This window comes from Cololabis saira, chromosome 5 (genome assembly GCF_033807715.1).
Source record: "Cololabis saira isolate AMF1-May2022 chromosome 5, fColSai1.1, whole genome shotgun sequence".
NCBI classification, from domain to species: Eukaryota; Metazoa; Chordata; class Actinopteri; order Beloniformes; family Belonidae; genus Cololabis; species Cololabis saira.
Genome location: NC_084591.1, coordinates 33,399,656 through 33,417,394, shown reverse-complemented (window position 1 = coordinate 33,417,394; position 17,739 = coordinate 33,399,656). Strand labels below are relative to the sequence as shown.

At 41.5% G+C, this 17,739-nt stretch overlaps 1 protein-coding gene across 2 annotated transcripts; it reads right to left on the bottom strand.

The window, feature by feature from the left end:
- Nucleotides 1-345: 345 nt before the first annotated feature.
- LOC133444127 (anoctamin-9) lies at nucleotides 346-13,690 on the bottom strand. Of its 2 annotated transcripts, XM_061721667.1 has the most exons (25): nucleotides 13,581-13,618; nucleotides 13,338-13,444; nucleotides 12,458-12,532; nucleotides 12,198-12,320; nucleotides 11,970-12,106; nucleotides 11,590-11,639; nucleotides 11,441-11,499; nucleotides 9,725-9,804; nucleotides 7,063-7,197; nucleotides 6,886-6,979; nucleotides 6,735-6,795; nucleotides 5,412-5,494; nucleotides 5,213-5,317; nucleotides 4,903-5,067; nucleotides 4,792-4,828; nucleotides 3,250-3,361; nucleotides 3,099-3,156; nucleotides 2,909-3,006; nucleotides 2,631-2,827; nucleotides 2,393-2,545; nucleotides 2,049-2,196; nucleotides 1,846-1,962; nucleotides 1,489-1,579; nucleotides 1,234-1,346; nucleotides 346-1,158 (listed from the first exon to the last, which is right to left on the bottom strand). In XM_061721667.1, the coding sequence occupies exons 2-25, from the start codon at nucleotides 13,356-13,358 to the stop codon at nucleotides 1,143-1,145; spliced, it is 2,328 nt and encodes a 775-aa protein (XP_061577651.1). In that variant the 5' UTR covers nucleotides 13,359-13,444; nucleotides 13,581-13,618; the 3' UTR covers nucleotides 346-1,142. The 2 variants fall into 2 exon arrangements, with proteins under 2 accessions (XP_061577651.1, XP_061577650.1); XM_061721666.1 differs by having other exon boundaries at nucleotides 13,338-13,690.
- Nucleotides 13,691-17,739: the final 4,049 nt, after the last annotated feature.

Genomic DNA, 17,739 nt, shown 5'->3' with positions numbered 1-17,739 from the left:
GAACAGTATAAGGTACTGCAAGCTTATAAAATACAACAAGATGTTGAAGATATAAGTGGTTACATGTAAAGTACTTTTATGTGTTGCAGCTGTATTTACAAGTAGAGGAGCTGAACGATGAATGTTCGCTACTGAATATAGGAACAGAAACTCTCACTGAAAACCATTCATGCAGCCTTATTATCATCACTCCTTATTGGGTTTAGGTTGATTTATTATTGAATATTATCAATGTGATGATCCTTTTATTTCTCCTTAATTTAAGCTAAAGGACTATTTTTATTCAAAAACACATTTACGTAAAAATGTATTACATATTTATTACTTCTTAATAAGAAATACCAAATCAGACTTAAAGAGACACCACGTATGACATTTATGCAATTATGAAACAAAAAATCCTCAATAACACTTTCAAAATCTGCAAAACAGAAGAGCAAGAAGACAGCTTGTACAACGCAGACGTAAGGAAAGTATAGCTATCACAAACAGTCTCTACTCTCAAAATTGTAACCTGGCAAATTCAAGGACTGACACATTTTAAATTTAAAAGATGCCTCATCTACGAGGACAAAATGTTACTCTTTTATTCAGCAATATAAAATATTGTCATGTAAAATATTCTGATACAAAACACACCATCAGATTCTACATAAAATAAAGCAAAAAAAGCGTCACCACTTTTTTTTGTTTTGTTTTACAGAGTACGGCGATCGCAAAACACAATCAGCAGTCTAGTTGCAGTAGCAGTATAAATACTTCTTTTAAGCTTTCAATAAAATGCTCCAATATGGCTCACGAATATCCTACACTAAGCTCTCGTTTACGCGTTTTCAGTACAGAATACAAACAATCTCAGTAATATCAGTTACTGCACACACGTCCCACCCTGGAGGAAATATCCCGTCTTCAAAGTCCATGTGGTGGATTCAGATCCACTGATTGAGATCCACACAGCCGGCTTTTAACATCTGACAGGGAAAGATCAACGGGAGCCTCCATCCTCTGGCCTCTTCACCGAGATGACTGGGCGTCCTCAAGCTGTCTCAGTGCTGTGATGATGTAAACACATAAACACGCAAGGCAACACTAGGTTCATGTTTTCAGGGAAACATGAGTCCCACTATGGTGTCTGAAGACCATCATGCTTCAGAAGACCTGGAAGAGACGGCAACATCTGTATTTGGGATTCATCACTTTACAGGGAATTGAACACATCGACCTGAGACTCACCGAAGTTCCTCTTTTAGTCTGTTGAGCTTATCAAAGAGTTTAGCGTTCTTCACCTGCATGGGCGCGCTCGGCACGAACCAGGCAGCAATGAATTTGCATATGACGACAACATGCTGCAAGCACAGAGGACGATGTGAGCAAAGCGTGAAAAAACAGGACGGTTTCGTTGTTGTGTCGAGCAGACTAATCTCTAACATTCCCATTTAAAAAGAAACACTTCCAGGTTCTGAGTTACAAGTCTCTGCTAAGACATACCTCAAAGAGGATGACAAAGGCGAAGCGTACAGCTAAAATCAGCCAGAACTGCGGGGTTAAATCGTAGTTACTGTCCCTGTAGTCTTTGTAGCTGCAAAGAAGAGCAAAGCAGATCTTTATAAGTCTTTTATAATAGAAATATGAACATGTAACATTAGAAACAAACTCTCATGGCAGACAACTATGGCAGATGTTAACTTTATCTGTTTAACACCATACAAATAACACAAACATTATAACAGAGCATCAAAGTCTGCAGGCAGTAAGTATTTTTGATCTCAGGCAGGTAACACTTTCTAACTTTTCTCTCGTCATAACTTCAATTCTATAAACAAAACAGAGTAAAGGAACACCAACCTGCATGAGGTGACGTTTAAGCCGCTAGATGTGACCATCTGGTTCGGCAAGAACCCAATTTTTTTGTCGTGCATTGATGCCGTTGAGAGCGTGTTGTTGATGTAGCCGACCATGCAGCTGCAGAGGAGAGAGATGGGATGAAGAAGAAGCCATTTCAAGAGAGAGTCACATAAAATGTTAAAAACTTCGATGCACATCCTCACTCGATATCTGTTGCATTGCTGCTGGCACATGGGCCATAGCGGTACTGATACACCAGTCGGGGGATGAAGTCCGAGGACACGCCGATCACCAGCCCGTTTGCAATGACAGCTAAGACACCAATAGCCTCCAGTATGTCTATCCACACACCTGAGGAGATGCAAAAAATAATGCAAAGATAACAGGTCGTTCAGTCGTCTCTGTGCCGGTTCTATCCAGCTCATGGTCGTGGGGGTCAAAAACCTCGGGTGGACTTTGACAGTTCCATCACAGGACCAAACAAAGACATAAACAGATAAACACACAAACTTCACACCAACGTTCTTCCTGAACAAGTCCCTCTCACCGATATCGTTGGTTTTCTTCGGGACCATTCTGCGCTCCAGAGTCACCATCTTGATGGCATCCAGCCGAATCTCGATGATATTATTGATGAGGGCCAGCAGAGGAGCCAGAGGGAAGGCTGCCACAAATATGGTGGTGAAGCTGAACTGGATCACTAGGAGAGAGCACAGAAAATCTGTTAGCCGGAACTTATTCCAACGTTAGCGTCTGCAACGTGTGGCTGAACACAGAGCTCATACCCATCTCCAGAAACTCATTGAACAGGCTGAAGGAGTTGACATCATTGAGTCGGTAGTTGCTGTGCCAGTCGCGGAGCTTGCAGTTCTCACAGAGTTCAGCGCCATCTTTGACGTCGGCTTCATCCTTCAGGTAGCAGTGGGCACACTTCCTCTGTAGTTTCTGGGTTCTCTTCCTCTTCCAGAACCTGCAGAACCAGCTGATGGAAACAACGGACGGTAACCACAAAAGTTCAACTCTGTATACGGAGCAAGGAATTAGAAATGTCATTACAACTCACGGGCCGGTGAACTCGAACACGTTGCTTATGGTTTGCTTTAAAACCATTATTATGGTCATTTGGATAAACAGATCCGTGAGACATCCGCTGGGGTGACACTGCACAAAACAGTGTGAATGTTCACTCAGGTAAAAAATCTGGGAATGTTAGTTAACTTTATTACGTGTAGTTTATAATCATGATTACTCACTTCCTCAAGCCTCCAAATCCCTGCAATTCGTACATAATCACCGGGATGGCCATTTATCCTGCAGGTAGAAGTTAAACAAACAAGCCATGATGGGTGAGATACGCGCAGCAGGTTTGATGAGTTCGGACAACATCCCTGAACGGGTTCTTACCTGCCAAGAATAAAGGCCACGTAGAAAAGTGAGGAAAAATAGGTGAAAAACTGGAAGGTGAACATCTTCACTGTGAAACTCTTCTCTGTGGCGGTGAAAGATCTGGTTTTCTCTGCAAAATAAAGGCTTCATGTCATTTTAAAGGGGACCTATTATGGCATCTAATACCTATTTTAAACAGGCCTTTAATGTCTTAAAAACAAGCTATTGATTGTTTTTGCTAAATAAATTAGAAATTCAGCCTCTGAGCCATGTCTTTATATTCCCATTCTCTAACTGTATTCTCAGTTGTGAGCGTGGTTTCACGCATCGGAGGCCAACTGATGCAAATTGCATTTTGGTAACGTAACGAAAGGGAGCAGAATCTGAACGGCTCGTAGATCCACATCACACTGGACGGCTCATCCGGGCGGCTGTACAGACACTGCAGAATTTGGTTGCTTTCCACCTTCTCTGAGTTGGCAGGCTGAGGGGAGACCACTTTATATACGTTAAAGCAAGAGAAAACGTCTTTTTCATAATAGGTCCCCTTTAAGATCATATCTGCAGTTCACGTTTTGGCCAATAGATGGTGCTGTCTCACACAATTTCACATATAACCAAGATATGACAAGGTTCTGAGATCTAATAAGCTCTTAAACTGGCTTGGCATATCTTGGTCGGTCCTAATAATAATAATAATAATAATAATAATAATAATAATAATAATAATAATAATAATAATAATAATAATAATAATAATAATAATAATAATAATAATAATAATAAATAATAATAATTAATTTAACTTGTAACACACTTTACATTCAATGAATCTCAAAGTGCTACACTTAGACCATTATTCATTCATACACATCCTCTCTGGTGGTGGTAGCTACGTTTTGTAGCCACAGTTGCCCTGGGGCAGACTGACAGAAGCGTGGCTGCCATTCCGCGCCAAACGGCCCCTCCGACCACCACCAACATTCATACACATTCATACACATTCACACAGGGCAAGGTGGGTAAGGTGTCTTGTCCAAGGACACTACGACAGCAACTGGGAGGGGGCGGGATTCAAAACGCCAACCTTCCGATCATTGGACGAGCTACTGCCGTCCTAATGCAATTAATCATGCCAAAAAAGACCTGAAATGTTTATCAATGATTTTAACGTCTGCATTTCAATTATGGGTGACATCTCTAGGGATGTCATAGCAGGCAGACTCAACGACGTCTGAGACTCGTGCATCTGTGTTTATCCTGCTGCAACAAGTCCAAACATCCGTTGTGATGATGTGCTTCTGCAGATGTCTGAAAGAGTCTAGGCACCCAAACCAAACAGTATGCAGAGGACACAGCAGTACAGTGTTCCCCGGTAATAAATAAATAAAAAGATTTATCAAGCATCTACCAGTTTCACAAAGCCAGGCTTTGTGCCCCAAAGGAAACATCCAGTCTCTTCCTCGTGTGACACTATTTTCCTGCATAAACCTGTTTTCCTGCCCCCTTCCTCCGCCCAGGGCTCTGATATCAGTGACAGCAGGAGGACATTAGACACACCTATAGCGCAGAGCTTCATGGCTACGATCCTGTTGACCTGCAAAGAGACGAACACGATCAGGATGATGCAGAGCGTTGCTCAAATCAAACAGAAGCCCAGACTTTCTATACCTGCGTCATGACAGTGATGATGATGTAATGGAAGACGGCCCCCAGCGTCATTGCCCCAAGGTTGGAGTGGTTGCTCATGAACTCCCATGATTCCTTAGCCAAAAAGCCTGCAACGATCACCCTGAACACCACCAGTGCATGTGTCAAGCCAATGATCACTAGTATCTGTGGAAAGGAGGGCACTCATTTCAAGTTTAATGGCTTCAATCAAAACCCTCAACCATTTCCAGCCCTCGTATTGTAACTTGACCTCTAAACATTTCCATTCCTATAAAAACATTCAGACGAAAAGTAGAAAAACTCTCCCCACCATGGCCGTGACACAGATCAGAACCAGGGTGGTGTGCAGATAGGAGTGCTTGAACTTTTTTGGCTCACACTCGGCATCGTTGATGATTTCCAAGATCAGTTCCTCCTGTAATTCAGTTGAAGCAGAATTTCTTAATGAATTTTAAACACTGTGTCAGAGAGTTGCTAAAACGGGATGCAACGTGTTACAGTGATAATACCTCCTCCTCACACCAGTCAGACACCTTCCACTCGCACACATAGGAGGCTCGATGTCTCTTCCAAAACTCCAGAAACAGCGTTGCTGTCAAAGAGAAGTGTTTCTACGTGAAGAGATGAAGCCTTCTCTGCAATGATTTTGTGCTCCGTTCAGTTTTAAGTATTTTAAACGTTGGCTAAACATGGATGCCTTGGTGGTTGGCCCAGTCGCCTCCCAGCAGGAGGCCCGTTCATTCCCGGGCAGCGGTCTAACGGTCGTATGTGCAGCTGCAGTCTTCGTGTAGATGAGCCTTGTTCACGTCTCGTCAGCTGGGTTTTGCAGGATACTTTTTATCAGAGTATCAACCTTAATTGCTACGTAATTATCCTGAGCTCCACGTATCCATGACACCAGATGTAACAAAGGACTGTAAATATGTGTTTAAACACAAAAGTCAGGTGCAATTCTTTCATTTCTGATTTCACGTAAAGCTGAAGTTATTGTTTTTTGATTACCTAACTGGATTTCCGGCGTGGGCATAAACGTATTTAGTGTTCACGTTTCACAGTTTTGAAAACAAAATTACAAAGTGGCCTTATGGGGCTTTTCTGCTTTTAGACCCTCTATGTTTAAGTGAATACCAAGGCATGGGGCATATAAAGACCCAACCTTTTATTTCTTCAGTACTGATTGAATGTGATCTGATCTTTATCTAAGTCTAAACTTCAAACTTGTCATGGCAGCTAAAAGAAGTTTGATCAGCGATCAACTCCATGGGTTCCCTTCTGTTTGCCAGTATGTGCTCGGTAAAGACATGAGATATATATATATATATATATATATATATATATATATATATATATATATATATATATATATATATATATATATATATATATATATATATATATATATATATATATATATATATATATATATATATATATACGAATACATGTACATACATATATATGTGCTTTTATATTTCAGCATCTTAGCTCTTGGTCTTGGTATTTATCATTTTCCCAGGTTTTTTTGGAAGCAGGGTTGCAGGCTCACATAGATCAGTGTCTGCCAACCCCCTAGCCAGATGGCCACGGCTGGGCTGGTGGCAACATGACAAGCTAAGAGGAGTAGGTTTTCTCTGTGATGTGGCGTTTCTTTGGCAGCGCTTGCCCCAGCTATTATAAAAACTGGCAGTTTAATAAGATAAATCTCAGGAAAATAAGAGTATAGCCAGAAATGTTCAGGAAATACAGAACAGTATTGTGTTTAAACTGCTGCGAAGTATAACTTTGATAAATCACATTATTTTACGTGTGGATGTGAGGATTGACAAGCTTACCCCATATCGCCATGAACATTGCAAAGAACACCGTGCCATTATTGTCGAACAGCAGGCTTATCTGTGCAAAGAAAATAAAACAGCAATGACCACCAACAGATAAGTATCACTCATCTGTTACTTTTTTTTCATGGTGAACATCTGTATGTACCTTGGCATATGTGCAGGTTTCTGAGAGTTCCCACACTTTGCAAGATTTGTCACAAAGTGGACACATGACTATGTTTGATTCACAAACCTCTTTTCTGCAAGACAATGAGGTCAATTGTTATATGAGGAGGAAGTGACTCATCGTGAGACAATCGCTGACAGAAACCTGGGAACATACATGAGCGGTGAGGTGCTGAAGAAGTTGAGGCCGTAGAGGAAGACGATTACCCCAATGACAGCAGGCAGGATGAGGAGAAAAGTGTACCAGCCCAGCCACAGGAAGTACAATGCCACCTTCTCCCCAAAGTAGTTCCTGACAGGAGAACATAGACATACACATGAGTTTGGATACATTTGATAAAACCTGCATTATAGGTTATGCATTTATCATTGAGACAAGGTTTTAAGATAAGATAAGATCTGTATGTGCCGTTTGTACACATATACCTACACATGTACACAGTGTAGGTACGTAGGAATTATTGTGGTTAGAAGTATATGCATATATAAATCAAGTATAAAATAAAATGCACAAGATAAAAAACGGTTTAAAAGGACAAACAAGTAACACTGTTTAATGTGCTGTCCTTGAAGGAAAATCTGTTGCCCACAAAGTTGGAGGAAAACATTTTTCATCCTTTAATGAAATGAAATGCAAAAAGAGAAATGTCAAAAAAAGTATTCCAACTTTATGGGCAACGATGTATTAAGAGAAGAAAAGCTATCCAAACCAATGTGGCCCTATGTGAGAAAGTTACTGCCCCCTAAACCTGATAACTGGTTGTGCCCCCCCCTCGGCAGCAACGACTGCAATCAAGTATTTGAAATAACCAGCGAAGGGTTTTTCATATCGCTGTGTAGACACTTTGGCCGACTCTTCTTTGCAAATTTGCAGAATTGTTTGAAATGCAGCCAGACCGGAGGTTTCCGAGGATGAACGTTCACAGCATCTCAAGCAGATTTAAGTCCAGATTTTGACGAGGACACTCAAGAACCCTCTTCTTTATCGTCTTCTTTTTTAAAAACCAGTCATGGACTTGCTTCTTGGGTTTGGACTATCATCCTGCTGTATAAAACAAATGCTCTTCTGATGGAGAGCTAAATTCATGGCTCCATCATACCACCACCCTACCACCACCAGACCATCGCCCAGAAAAAAATCGACCAAAGAAATTACCCTTTGCCCCCTTAATCCCCAGAATGACCTTTTTTTTCCAATACATCACGGGGCTCATCTGGGTGTTTTTGGCAGATGTGAAATATGCCTTTGTGTTCTCTCAGGTCAGCAGAGGTGTGCACCTCTCCCATAGATTTTTGTCCAGCCTCTTTTTTATTGCTAAATCATAAACACTGACCTTAACTGAGGCAAGTGAGCACTATGTACCTAAGATCTTGTTCTGGGTTCCCCTGTGACGTCCTGGATGAGTTGTTGATGCAGTCTTGGAATAATTATGAGTAGGCTAAACAGTCCCGGGAAGGTTCACCGCTGTTCCATGTTTTCTCTTGTTGTGAATAATCACACTCACTGCAGTTCACATGATATAACCAGGGTGGGCCGATGGGGGTAATTACTGTTCCACATTGGCCTGGTTAGTTTGGATAGCCCCCCCAACTCAGTAAATAAAATTAACATTTGAACATTTCTTTGATAATCTGAAACAGGTAAGTGTGACAAAACAAAAAAAAGCTTGAACAGAATACATTTGTGAGGAGGAACGTATTTTTATTTAGCTTGATGAACATCTTCCCGAGAGAATGAGTTCCACTGAAGTTGTAAATCCCTTCACACTTCACAAAGCCCGCTGCTCCTTAGTTCAGTGTTAAAGAACAAAGAACAGCAACTTGTTAAATCTTGCATCTGATAAGCCTCAGGATGTCACCAGCATTGGTGTGTCAACATGCTGACGTTAGTATTTAGCTTAGAGCTGATGCTGTGGAGCGTTGCCTCTTTTAAACTGTACTTTGGGCTAAAGTACCCAGGACCTTTAGCTTAAGGGATCTAAAATAACTTCATCAGGCCACAGCTAACTAGTTTTTCTCCTGCGGTCCAAAGTGCAGGGAAGATAAAGGGAAACCAGTCAAGAAATCTGTCTGCAAAGCTACAGTTGAAAGAGATAAACAACGTGCAAAAAATCAGCAATGTGGCACCTTCCAACATGGCTATTCTGATGCGCATCTTCATAAAATCTTTGAAACAATCAACCTTCTGCTCTGCCTCTCCCCACACTTACTCGCTGCTGCACACACTCTCCAGTTCACTCTTTAAAGCAAGTTTAGTTTTCAGTGTTGAGAAATGGTAACACCTATTCCTGCAGGGCTACTTGTACTTTGCATATCTTACAAGCTGCATTAGACCAGAGATAACAGAGTTGGAAAGGCAGAAATAAGATAGTGGGAGGTTGGCATGAATCAGAAATGCTTGGCTATGTCAGCCTCACTGGGAATGTAGTAGCACACCCACATCCTCACGCAGGTGGTGGCATAAAATATTTTCCTTGTACTTGTAGCCCCTGGTTCAAATGCATGAGCTTGAGGACAGGACCCAGTAAACCACGAGGAAAGGTTCCTGCAGTCTAAAGTTCATCTGCTGTCATAACGATCTGATGAAAAGCTCAGTAAAAGCTGAAATTCTGTCTTGACTGTTGATTTTCAACCTTAATGGTCTCCATTTACTTTTTGAAATGTGTAAAACCAATGATTGCTCTTTACACTTTTTCTCTTTACACCCATAACCTGCATCACAAACTGCATATACTTTACTATATACTATACAACGCTGCCATCTCTGCAGCTGTATTAAAAAGCAGGATAATGAATAGCTGCTGTGTTGCTGTCCAAACCTGACATCAGTTATGGGTTGCCCTTGGAGACAGGCTGTCCATCGCGCCCAGCTCTCCTTCAGCTCTCTCTGTTTCTTTTTCTGAAAACAGAGGCACACAAAATCATCTGCATGAGGAAGAGTTCTGTGCTGCATGTTTACTCCAGCGTATGCTTTTCCTGAGAACAGTTATGAGTATCAAAGATTCATATCTGCAAATCAATTAAACATTTAAAAAACACCTAAATAAACCTACATGTGTTCCTACAGGGGACTCACACACAGTTACTCCCGGCTCTGGATGACCCACGGCCTTAAAGGGCTTTCCGTTGTGCCACTATGAGAATTTCTATTTATTTTTTGGCAATTATCCACTGCTTGGAAAGTCACTGCCAAGTTTCCCTTTGTTTTATAAAGCCATTTAAGAAATGGAAAGCACTTTGTGTATCAGCATCAGAGCGCCACTGTGTTCTCTGTGGTTTGTGTGATTATCCAACATCGAACAGCAGAAACCACCGACCACCTAAGACGAGGAGTACTTTCAGTCGTGTCTACAGTTATCTGTCTTAAGTCATGAAACTTCCTCGACATGAAGCTGACGGCAGACTTTGGTGCTAGGACATCAACCGTTCAGGCTCCCTACTTAGCCCAGGGACCGGATGCATTAGCAATATGTACCCAATATGTAACTAATATGGGCCTTGTGCATTATTCATGAGATGCATACAAGCGTGGTGAAATAGGAATGAAAAACGTCCCCCTACTTTGGATTCTGATTTTGTTTCTTTTATATTTTCATAGCTAGCAGCAGCCATGTCTCTCTGTTGAGGACCAGTGTGGTTGTTAAGTTGGTGTTGGGAGACGAGAACGAATGTCAAGATCTCAGTCTGACTTTCTGACACCAGATGACAGTTAGTTCATGTGTTAGTTTTTTAGGAAATAAAGCAACATGCTACATCCTTAACATCTCCACGTAGCGCTCCACACGCAGGAGTTGATCTTATGCAAAGAGAGCTCCTGAACAGCTGGTGCTTTCCTCGTGTGAAATCATGAACATTTTGATTTCTCAACGGTAATCCGGCAATTTCTTTTTGTCCTTTGGAGGGATTCACTTCTGAGCTGGTTTTAATACATTTATTTCACATTCGTGATTCCAGAGTTGCGACAGCAGATAAAACAGATTTCCTTTTTCTCAATTTCACAGATGAGTGTTGCAGCTGCTCAGCTGGTAAAATTACACTTCTTCTTAGCTGTCGATCACTCTCATATAATTTGATTTTACATGCAAATTAAATCAGATTAAAAAGAAGATTTGCATCCATCCATGCCTAAATACAGCACTGGAAATAAGACTCCAATATGCATGCACTTCCATGATAATTGAAGTCTAAAACAAGAACTGTACACACTTTTAAAAAATATTTAATTGGATTGACTAATACTTAATGAAGCCTCAGTGTCGCAGCATAAATTACTTAAAGAAGTAAGTAAATAAATAAAAATACCTTCTTTTGGGCATACATACACTGTTAGTCCTTGACTGGCTTTTATTTATCAGTTGTTATTATTATTATTAATCGGCTTTTACTCAGTTCAGTTCATTAGTAGAGCAACAACTCATGTCAAAAGTAATCTCAGGACACTTTACAGCACAAGTGAACAAATTCAGTCTAAGTCAGACTAACTGTCAGATCTACACTTGAGGTGGGAAGAAAAAGGACACGTATAGGAATTTTACCTCGTGTAAACAGAACCTGGCTTCAAACACTTTCGCCTTCAGGAGATCCCGCAGACACTCTGAGAAGTGAAGAGGGGAAATAAATAACTCAAGGCATGAAGAGGCCAATTAAATGAGTTGGATCTGTGTTATAAGCAGTTTTATCTCACCTCCTGAACGGATATGGGTGTGATTGAGGATGAAGTGGACAATTCTGATTCTGCAACAAGGAGAGGTATCACTTGTATCATATTGCAGCAGTCAATATTTAAAAAGAATGTCAATAATTGAGTGTCTCCTTGAAAACCTGTGTTGCAAGAGTGAGAGGTAAGTTCATTTTTCAGGAGAGTATAACATACAACAATGGAGTCCACTAAGATTTAATTGATTGTAAATGTTGTACATGGACTCTTCAAATATGCTCCAAACATAAATCACCTCAGAGACAGGTTTTCTTGGAATCTGTGCGTGCATATAAATACGATGCATGCCTTAGATAGCATCATAGATTGTTTACAGAGCTATAAATAGCCAATGATACTTGACTTACCTTGTACTGAGAGCCACAATGTTCTGGTCTGAACTCCAGTTGCAGGCATCAGACACCTTGAGCAGGTACCTGTACTTCTCAAATATTTCTTTAGGCGCTTGAATCCCATAAAAAACGAGATCATCATCTGTAATTTTCTGAGACGGGTGAATCACTTCAAGGTGAGCGACTGATCTGTTTCCAACACAATCTAACAAATGCATTCATTTGCTTTTACTGAACACCAACCGTCACTTTGAAGTTTTTCTTCTTCAGCTCATCTATGTATTCCTTTCGTTTCTTGAACACCTCTCTCTCGTGGTCATCAACTGTTTTGGCGACCAGGACGTAGTCATACGACAGTGGCGTGATCTGAGTGACAAGAAATACATAAAAGTACACCAGTCAACATATGGCCTTCATGGTTCACGCTTAATCAGAGGCCAGGAGGGGTCAGGGTGTTTATTTGTTGTTTTTTTTTTTTTGGGTGGATTCATAAACTGTCTTACCACAGGAGGAAGTGAAATCTGCTCGCTGCCATTCTCTTTCACCACTCCCATTAATTCCAGCAGTTCGATACTTGGCTTTAACACAAGATAATAAAAGAAATGTCACCTTCACACAGTCTCAACTATGTAACATTACAAATCCAATTCAATTCAATTTTATTTTATTTATATAGCGTCTATTACAACAGAAGTTGTCTCTAGGCCAGAACATGACCCCCGAGCAATGATTCATGACATTTTTAATGGCGTGATGATGAACGAACAATAATGATTTTACTTAATGATATAATCACGTTTCATGAGTGTGACGACATGTGATAATAATCTTGTAAAAATACGTGTAAAGGTCATCATCTGCAAAAGAATCCTGTCCAACTATGACGCGGAAGGTGTGCCAAGGAATGTCACTGTGCTGAGAGACCTGTAATGAGACTGAGTCACTGCTGCAGGACTGGCATGGCATGCATGGGGCTTTCTCAACCTGGCTGAGCAGCATGGTATCTTAAGTGCTCTCGTCATCAGTGTGCTGTATGTGGTGTTGAGTTAAAAACAGAAAAGGTGTGGCTTCTTCTCCTGAAATTGCAGTCCTAACACTGATACCTGAGGACACATGTATGCCCCATTCAAAACAAAGTCATATGAATGAAATCCCGCCGGGGCTTGAGTTGCATAAATCCCCCCAGGGTCTGTTATCTGCAAGGCTCTCACGGCTCTGGGATTTATTGGAGCTGTCTTAACAAATACAGGACTGGCGGTCATGTTCAACAGCAGGCGTCCGATAACACACGCTGTAACAAATGGTTTTAGAGTGGCAGTTGTCTTGAGAGCAGCTACGTTTTGTATCGAGAATAAGATCATTGTGATGAGCATTATCACCCACCTGTCTCTTGTGGAAGGGCATGGTGAGGAATGCAGCAGCGACTTCCCAGATGTCCAAAACGCTTGAGCCGCCGCTGGTCCCGCAGCCTCACTGAGACCCCCGAAAACCTCCACACAAAATCACATGAAGGCTCTGTCTGAGACAACTTCCGGATTACCTCTAGAAGGAATTGCTGTGGTTGTTTTTTCCGAGCAAAGGTATGCAAGAGGCGACTTCACCTGTTGCTGGTGTTACTGCATGTACCTGTTCAGCCTCGACGCTGTTCTTCCTACAGTAGCTCCAGTGCAAAACTAGGAAATCAGCTCCTACTTCATACTACAACAGCCACATAACAAAAGAGACAATGGATTTGATTCGTCAGGTGCAAGGGAATGGAATGGCATAATTTTTGTTTCCTCCTCCTCAGAGATGCAAGAAAGACGCATCTGTCTCGTTGGCCGCTAGATGGCAGCAAACACACCTCGAGCCCACTGACTTGGCTGTTCCTCAGTCCTCCTACACAGTCCTGTCAGTGACTAACATTTGTTAGGATATATTATATTAACAGTGGTTGAGGAAAGGTTCTGATCTGCTAAATTCAGAAATGTAACGCCAAATGATAGAAACTGTTTGATGTCTAATAAAAATGTAAAGCACACATACCTGAAACTGTATTTGAGTACCTGAGTAAATATCCTGATTTACACTCTGAACGCTTCTCGGGGCCTTAAAAGAAAAAGATCCTCAATAAGACCATTAACTTAGAAAAGACTGGGTACAAATAAAGCTACACTAAATGGAGACAATAAAGTAGTCAATACCACAGATATGTAAGAAGCTGTACACTATAATGTACGCTTTTTAGTTTGACAAAATACTTAAAAAGTAAACTTACCAAAAAATACATCCGAGGATGAGAGATTTTATCAGATATGGAAGACTAAATCATTCAAGCAATCTGCCTCAGCGGTTTTACTTCTGCATATTTGTCCGTTCACAAGACATGTGTAATGTACCGGTAAGCAAAAGTACAGTTTATTTATGTTCTTAAAAAACGAGCAAGAGATTTGCTGTTTAAAAAAATCATTTTTCATACGAACAGTTAAGTGAGGAAAAACTAATGAAATACCTTTATTTTGCACACTATTTGTACTGGTTCTTTTTGCTGTACATACCTGTAATTTAATAAGGAAGTCATATCTTTTTAATTCAATTACATTTTATGTATAAAGCATCTATTACAACACAAGTTGTCTCTGGGATACAGAGATAAAGACACAATGGTTAGCTGGTCCACTACAGGGATGACAATATAAACAGATGTAAACAGAAGACACTGAGGTGGTCAGAGGGGGGACTGCAGGTCAGGACCCAGGTCCTAGTGGTCAGAGGGGGGACTGCAGGTCAGGAACCAGGTCCTAGTGGTCAGAGGGGGGACTGCAGGTCAGGAACCAGGTCCTAGTGGTCAGAGGGGGGACTGCAGGTCAGGAACCTGGTCTTAGTGGTCAGAGGGGGGACTGCAGGTCAGGATCCAGGTCCTAGTGGTCAGAGGGGGGGCTGCAGGTCAGGATCCAGGTCCTAGTGGTCAGAGGGGGGACTGCAGGTCAGGATCCAGGTCCTAGTGGTCAGAGGGGGGGCTACAGGTCAGGAACCTGGTCCTAGTGATCAGAGGGGGGACTGCAGGTCAGGATCCAGGTCCTAGTGGTCAGAGGGGGGACTGCAGGTCAGGAAGTCAGCAAGCATCTACCAGACATCCATACAGACAGATAGAAGCAAGTGGAATGATCAGAGCGGGGGGGCTGCAGGTTAGCACGCAGCTCCTGAAGCTCTGGTCTGTAAACATGCACAAAAGAGAAAAGGAGAAAGGAGCACAACAAACTACAAGAACATTGGAGGACAATAATGGTTATGAAATACTTCTAATTAATAACTGAGAAAGGAAAGAGAAGAAAAAGAGAGAAGGAGGGGTGGATCATGTTGGTGTTCCCTGCAGCGTAGCTCTATAGCAGCATATCTAGGTGAAGCTCTGTTTCAGACCAGCTGCTCTAGTCTGGTCCTGCAGCTGCAGCTATGACTACTGGCCCTAAACACACTAGAGTTACACTAACTAGAGGCTTTACTGAACACAAACGTTTGAAGTTTGCTCTTAGAAGTGGAGGCGGTGTCAGCCTCCTAAACCCAAACTGGAAGTTGGTTCCATAGTGACGGTTCCTGATAACAGAAGACCCATCCTCCAAATAACACTACACTTCCTGAGAGTCCTCAGGGGGAACAATCTGGACAGGAAGCTGCTGCTGGCCCTCTAGCGCTCGTCCATCCTGCTGACGGACTGAGTCTCCACCTGGTGGAGCTGCACGGAAGCAGACAGAGTGAGGTTTCAGAGGACAGTCAAAGCAATACAGAGGATGGTTGGCTGTCCTCTCTCCCCCCTGATGGACGTTTACTCCCCCTGGTGTGTCAGCAGAGCTCGCAACATCACCAGGGACGACTCACTCCCAGTTCTCAGCTGTTTGAGCTGCTGCCGTCTGTCAGGCGATACAAGAACTTAAAAGCAAGAACAGACAGATGGAGTTAAGTTTCTTTCCAAAAGCATCAACATCATGAACAAATACAAGATACAAGATGTACAGTTACCATACATTTTTAAAGATTTTATACTTTTTATTCTTATATTATTATTTTGCATATCTACAGATCTATCTACTTGTTGTTTTTTACTTTAATTGTTTTTCACTGAACACAAGAGAAGCTCTACACTTTTGTTAAACAATGTATAATGAAGCAATTCAATTCAATTCAATTCAATTCAATTCAATTCAATTCAATTCAATTCAATTCAATTCAATTCAATTCAATTCGATTCAATTCAATTCAATCCAAATGTACATTTGGATCTTCTAGGAACTACCAGTAAACCTGCCCTCTAAGAGCGGTTAACTCTCTCTATGTTGCTGTGTGCATAAATAAAATAAAGAGAGGATGTTTCTGAAGCTCTCTGAGTTTTTTTGTGTGCTTTTGAGAATATCTTACATGTAAATTCCTGATTCAAGAATCCAACAAACTGCTGCTTCAATTCAAACGAGTGGAGCAAAATTATGTTTTAAAGGTTTTAGATGTTTTACATATTTTGTTATATAATCTTGCATTTTTTTTCTGAATCTCATGTTATTCTTTATTTACTCCTTTTGGACTAAAAATAGAAAATGAAGAAAATAGTAATGTGAACGGGTGGTCCTGCACGCCGTGTTATTACAGGGGACGGTACTGTTAGTCTTGGCAGGCTTTGAAGGCAGTGCTCACCCAGGAAGAGCCACATCCCAGCAAGGAGAGGTGATATGAGACTGGAGAAAAAGTGATGTGGTGGGTTAATAAGCAGCTGTATTTCTGTACATGGCCACACCCCTCAGAGAAGGATAACATAATTACACCCACGCGGGACTGTGTGAACCACTTGAAGGGACCAAGTGGGGGCTGTTGCTGATAAATGTGACCATAGTGGAAGTACAGAGTGGAGCAGTGGCTGGGAGGAGCGGCGATGAGCTGAATGAGACCCTTCCTGAACTCCCTGTTGCAGGAACAGACACTCCACCGTGTGAATGCGCGGAAAGAAATGGCAAACATGATTCTGCCTCAATCTAAATAAAAGCTGAGGCAAGCTTCCTGCTCCTGAAAGATTAATGACGGTCCAAGATCCCCGTCCAGGAAAAGTTTCTTTAGCAATGAATTCAGAGTCAAAAGTTTTTTCATGAAGTGAATAAATGTTAATATATAACAATGATATCCGAGGGCATAAAAATGGGGCATCATCACCTTTTAAAGATACCAGATGTTCCTAATCTTCCTATTCAGAGGAATGTGGAGTTGTTTGTGGTGTTGGGGCACAATCCTATGTGAACAATTAAGCAGGCAAGAGAACTATAAAGGTAAATTTAATAAATAGATCAATCAAAGCAACAAATGACTTGCAGCCTTGTTGTCTTCATGTATACCTGCTGGTATGTGATGTGGATGTAAAATGATTACACTTTTCTTTTCTTTAGTTTCACTTCCCACTTATAAACAACTTATAGCAACACATAAGACATATAAGCAACAACCAAAACCCGCTCTGACTGGACTGAAGACGTCACTTCAGTACTTATGAATGCAGGCAATCTCTGAGGTCGGCCTGTCAGTCCCATGTTGGATGTTGTCTTTAATAAACTCTTTATCTTTATCTTGGCCTCTCAGAAAAATAGCAATATTCATAACTTTTGCAGTGACTCCAGTGTCACAGGGCTCAGTTTCACAATAACTGTGAAACCAAGTGGCGCCATGGCAACCGCTGTTTGTCATGGTGTCAAAAGATGACATGAAGGGAAGTATTGCTAAGACATCGCGTCATAAACAGATCTGTGGGAAGAGGGGTGTCGCCGTCATTACC

Bases quoted from the DNA above. Each gene is read 5' to 3' on its own strand.
- LOC133444127 (XM_061721666.1), bottom strand. From the start codon at position 13,358: ATGCCCTTCCACAAGAGACAG. The intron at 12,533-13,337 runs GTGGGTGATAAT...CTTGTGTTAAAG, and splicing joins TGCCCTTCCACAAGAGACAG to CCAAGTATCGAACTGCTGGA. The intron at 12,321-12,457 runs GTAAGACAGTTT...CTTGTCACTCAG, and splicing joins AGATTTCACTTCCTCCTGTG to ATCACGCCACTGTCGTATGA.